The 4,610-nt window shown below is 39.5% G+C and overlaps 1 protein-coding gene across 1 annotated transcript in view; it reads left to right on the plus strand.

Moving 5' to 3' along the window:
- Positions 1 to 2,436: 2,436 nt before the first annotated feature.
- Positions 2,437 to 4,610, plus strand: part of KIAA1328 (KIAA1328 ortholog) — a gene marked incomplete at its 5' end in the record, with an annotated part of 46,037 nt that continues 43,863 nt past the window's right edge. Inside the window, one exon of the mRNA XM_010143731.1 lies at positions 2,437 to 2,595. Coding sequence (XP_010142033.1) covers positions 2,437 to 2,595 — 159 coding nt within the window. The remainder of the gene's footprint in view (positions 2,596 to 4,610) is intronic.

A 4,610-nucleotide genomic window follows, 5' to 3' on the forward strand; every position in this document is an offset into this window, starting at 1 on the left:
GCACATGTGTGCCCTTGTTTTTTCTGAATGGGTTAAATATTTTTGTGGCGGTGTTGTACATTGCCTAGCTAATTTGTAGAGGGGAAAAAAAAAGATATCATCTTGCTGCTTTTAGCAAAAATTCAATAGAATGGAAGAGTAAGATCTAATATTAAGGCTTTTTTTTTCTTAAGAACATATTCTGCAGTAAATGTACCAGTACATTATGGAGAATTATCATACTTAGAGCTATTCTGTGTCTGTCTTAAACAGATGAATATTTTTTTTTCCTATTTGAAGTTTCATGTTTACTTACTTTATAAGCAAAGCAGAGCTTTGGACTTTTATACTGTGGTGGCTGTAACAATATGTTGCTTAATGCAGAGTGATTGTGTGAATGAATGAGGTTTGAATTCTTCCAATACGGGAAGTTTTCACCATTACAAAGCTGACCAGCTCTTCAGGGAAGTCTCGGCTGCCATTCAAGCTCATGTTAAATATTGCCCTTCCAGTTCATGATCTCATAACAGACCTTGGACAGTTGGGATTTGTCTGCATGCTTTCCTAATGCTAATCTTGCAAGTCGTGTTTTAAGCTGTATTTTAAATAAATTTAGCAGCTGCTAGTAAGAGGTGGTGGCATGAGCACAGCAAGGGCTCTGCAGTCTGTAAAACACAATTTGGGCATCCCTTTTATGGCACGCTTGCACCATGTGTGTGCTAAGCTTGGGAGCAAGGGCAGTCTTGCCAGCTTTCCAGCAGAAATGAGACTAGCACTGTGGCAAGAGTGAGGTTAGGTGCGTGGCCATCAGTTGTGTGTCCCAAGGCTGTTCAGGGTACTCATTCCTTGTGCCAGCAGTGTGCTAGCTGGAGGGAGAAGAGGATGAAATCTGTTTTGTGGGGAAGGGGATGCTGGAAGCGAAGTGAATTAAGAGGCCTGTATAAAATTGATAATGATAGGACTGTCTGTTTTTATATTCTGCCACATAACATGGGTTTAAATGAATTTCCCTATAATTTGTCTTCAAATACTGACATTTAACTCTTAGGCTGTATAAATGAACTGGCTTTTTCTAGAGTAAAATTCATGCCCTGCGTCCAGGCTAATATGTTCACCTACTATAAACATTACTGCCTATGGTTACAACCAGAATAAAAAATTCCTTTTATATACATCATAGCTGGCAGAGACTCCTGAGACCACCACAAATCACTTCAGCCTTTTGGTGCTCTCTGACGAAATGAACTGAAATGTAAAACAGCTCAGGCTTCAGGCAGGCTGGCTCCGGAAAGCAATTAGCTTGTTTAGACCATTGTTTGTATCCTCCCATATTTCCAGGTGCTGAGCAAAGGTGTTCTAGGAGCTCTCCTGATTGATTTAAATGTTGGTGTTTAATAGCCTTCCATTCCTTCCTAAAATGTTTTGCTTATTCTCTGTATAGCCTTTTATTTAAAGAAAACAAACAAAAACCTGGCAAGGCTCCCCTCCCCCAAAAGAACAAGTAGAAGGGAAAAAAAAAAAACAAACCCAAAACCTCAGGGTCATAACGGAATAACAAAGCAGTGAGTTATTTATGCAGCCATGATTGGCAAAAATGATTGCAACATGAATTTGCCCAGAAGCAATGATTAGATCATAAAAATGTTAAGGAAATCTGTAACTCAACACCATTTTATAGATTGAAGAAGTTTTTGTTCCCTACCTTAATTGCAGTGACTTGTTATTAAAGTATTTATTCAGAGTAATCTCTTTGGACAGCGAGCCCTTATCCCATCTGCATGCATAATTAAAAATGAGGGGGGAGAGAGGGGAACATAAATGGTTTACCATGCTACATGAGCAAGGGAGGGAATTATACAATGACAGGTGAAGAGCAGATTTATCTCCTGTTGGAATTTCAATGCTGCAAGCAAGGCAGGACACTGTTGCTTGCTAATACCCTTGCAAACACCAGTTTCTGCTTCTCCAGGTAACTGTCCAAAAATCATCGCTGGTCTCTGAAAGGCCTGTAGCGCTGCATCTGTGGCAGCGAGTTTTGGAGTCATTGGTGCTCAAGCAAAGAGATTGGATTTGTATATGTGGGCTTGTGAATCCATGTCTGTGCTTAAAAATGGACTATTTACTTACTTGGCTGGCTATTTATTTATTTATAAACATTGGTAGCATTTGGCTTTGCTGAATACAAATCAGAGGGCTGTAGTTGTTCCAGCTGAAACAATGTCATCACCTGCCTCATGCTGCTGTCCCTTTTCCAATAATAAAAGAATTTGGTGCAATTCTTCTTTTTCCACTCGCTGAGTAGAAAGAAGGTTGTACTTGAACATTCATCTCTAGGCAGATTTATCATCATTAGGCAGTACTCAAACACACAGTATCTGTTTTTAAATTGAACTGCTATGGATCTAAATCAGATTTACACAGAGTAAGTTGGTATATATTTCACTCTATTTGTTAAAGGGTATTTTTCCCTTAACTTCTGATGTCTCACCTCTGCAGCAGCAGTACAGAGAATGCCAAGAACTTTTGAGCCTTTATCAGAAGTACCTAGCTGAGCAGCAGGAAAAACTATCACTCTCCCTTTCTGAACTCAATGCTGCCAAGCAAAAGGAGCAGAAGGTAAGCTCTTTTTTCCCATCTCCTTTTTCAATGACATCTTTTAAACACCTTTCCTCTTTTACTAGAGCTGTGACTTTATCATCTTGCGTTATACAGTGTCAAATTCTGCTTTGTGATGGGCTTCCCTTAATGAAGGGAATGGTGAGTGCTTCGCTTAATACATGGATTGCAGGAAAGAAAAACAAACAACCCAACCAGTTTTGGGGCAACACAATGGGTGAAATTAACTGACTGTGTTTTAATGGAGTAGGAATCATAGGAACCATGCCTTTGCTAAGGAAAAAGTTAAGATGCTCTTCTGTTTCTGTCCTATTTCTTAAACTGTAAAATAATCTCAGTCACTATAGAGATAGTCTTTCAGATTTTCACTGAGGCTTTTGATAATTGAAAAGGACGTTACAGATGATGTATTTGGTCAATAAGAGGTTTCTCAAGTCTCTAAGGCAGCCCATCTGATATTGAGCTGTTTATAGAAGACCTGTAATTATATATGCAGTTTAAAACTGAGTAGAGATATGTGTTAAATTAAGTGGTAAAATGTATCTCAGATGTATGTGCCCCAAGCCTTGAAAATGTGGTTGCTTGAGATCTTTTTCTGATAGCTAGGCACTTGCATCCTTGCTGATAGCAGATTATGTCCTGGAAATGAAGGCTACTTATGCAAGTGCTCTACCTGATGTTCTTACCTGCTATTCTCTCTCAGTCGTTTCCATTTGCAGATCTCCAGAGTCTATCCTACCTAAGGCTACGCTTTTTTTTATAGGTTGGGGCCTTAATCCTTTCTTTTGCTGGAGGAGTCTTAAAGGCTCATAATAGGGCTAGAAGTGAAGTCATCAGCACAGAATATCCAGAAGGTGGCCTTACTCTGGCCTCTCAGTGGTTTCCTACTAACAAAATGACACAGACAGATCCTGCTTCTCAGGAGCCTGTGAAGGAAGGAGTCATTTTAAATTCCATTCAGGAATCAGGTAGCAATACTTCTCTGACTTCATCGGCATCAGGAATCGTTTTTTATCCTGCTGATGGGTTTTTTTGTAAAATATGTTGTTGGACACTGAGCCGTTTGTCAGGCTTTTAGCCTTTATAAACATTTCATTTCCATTCTTTTGTATTTTTATCTGCCATCCATTTTGTGGTGGTGTTGAGTTCAGAACAAGAACCTTTTTCTCTGAGAATGGATGATGCCTGTGTGCTTGCCTGCGATACACAGCTTGCTGGGGATCTCTGTGGAAAACAGTCCAGAGAAGCCCATATATTCCATCAGCACCATGGCAGCTGTGTTTGGGATGATGCCGATACTCCTCAGGTGCTTTCACCTTTAAATACATATATCTTATTCTAGGTTAGCACCTAGTATAAAGGTATGCGATGTAATCACTTCTACAGTGCCAAAGTATAGAAGCAGGTAATAGGAAACCTTCAGCCCATTAACTGTCAAATCAGCCTCTGATGGTACAGCAATCCATGTTCACTTCCTCTTGTTCTTCTGTCTTCCTAGTGTATATACAGAGACTTCTCTGAACTTTTTTCTGATTGCATGTGCAAAGTTCTATCAAACTTATCTTTGATCACATTAATTACTTACAGGTACTTTCGTCCACAAATGCAAATTCAGATATTATTCTGAGGTTTGCCTTGACATTCCGTTTACAGTTATCTAGTCTACGGGTCAAGCATAGCAGGTCTGAAAGGACCCTAGCCCTCTTGTCCTGGGCGAAGCTTTGTAGGCATTGATAAAAACGTGCCAAAGCGTGTTTCAACAGGTTTTTCTTAGAGCTACAGAAAAGCTTATAGCTTTCATATAACAAAATATCTCTAATGTTTCTGGCCTTCCCCTTAAATTTTTTATTTCTATGCAGTCCTGGTAAACATGGAGCTCTTTATACCTTGAATGCATTTGGCTTTATAAATTGTTACCCTTTTTTCCAAACTAGCACTTCATGCTATGTTTCTCCTCACAGCATAGAAACTGTGGAGAGATCGGCAGGACTGCCTTATTGCATCAGTTCTTTCCC

Source organism: Buceros rhinoceros, unplaced genomic scaffold, assembly GCF_000710305.1.
Source record: "Buceros rhinoceros silvestris isolate BGI_N320 unplaced genomic scaffold, ASM71030v1 scaffold18199, whole genome shotgun sequence".
NCBI lineage: Eukaryota > Metazoa > Chordata > Aves > Bucerotiformes > Bucerotidae > Buceros > Buceros rhinoceros.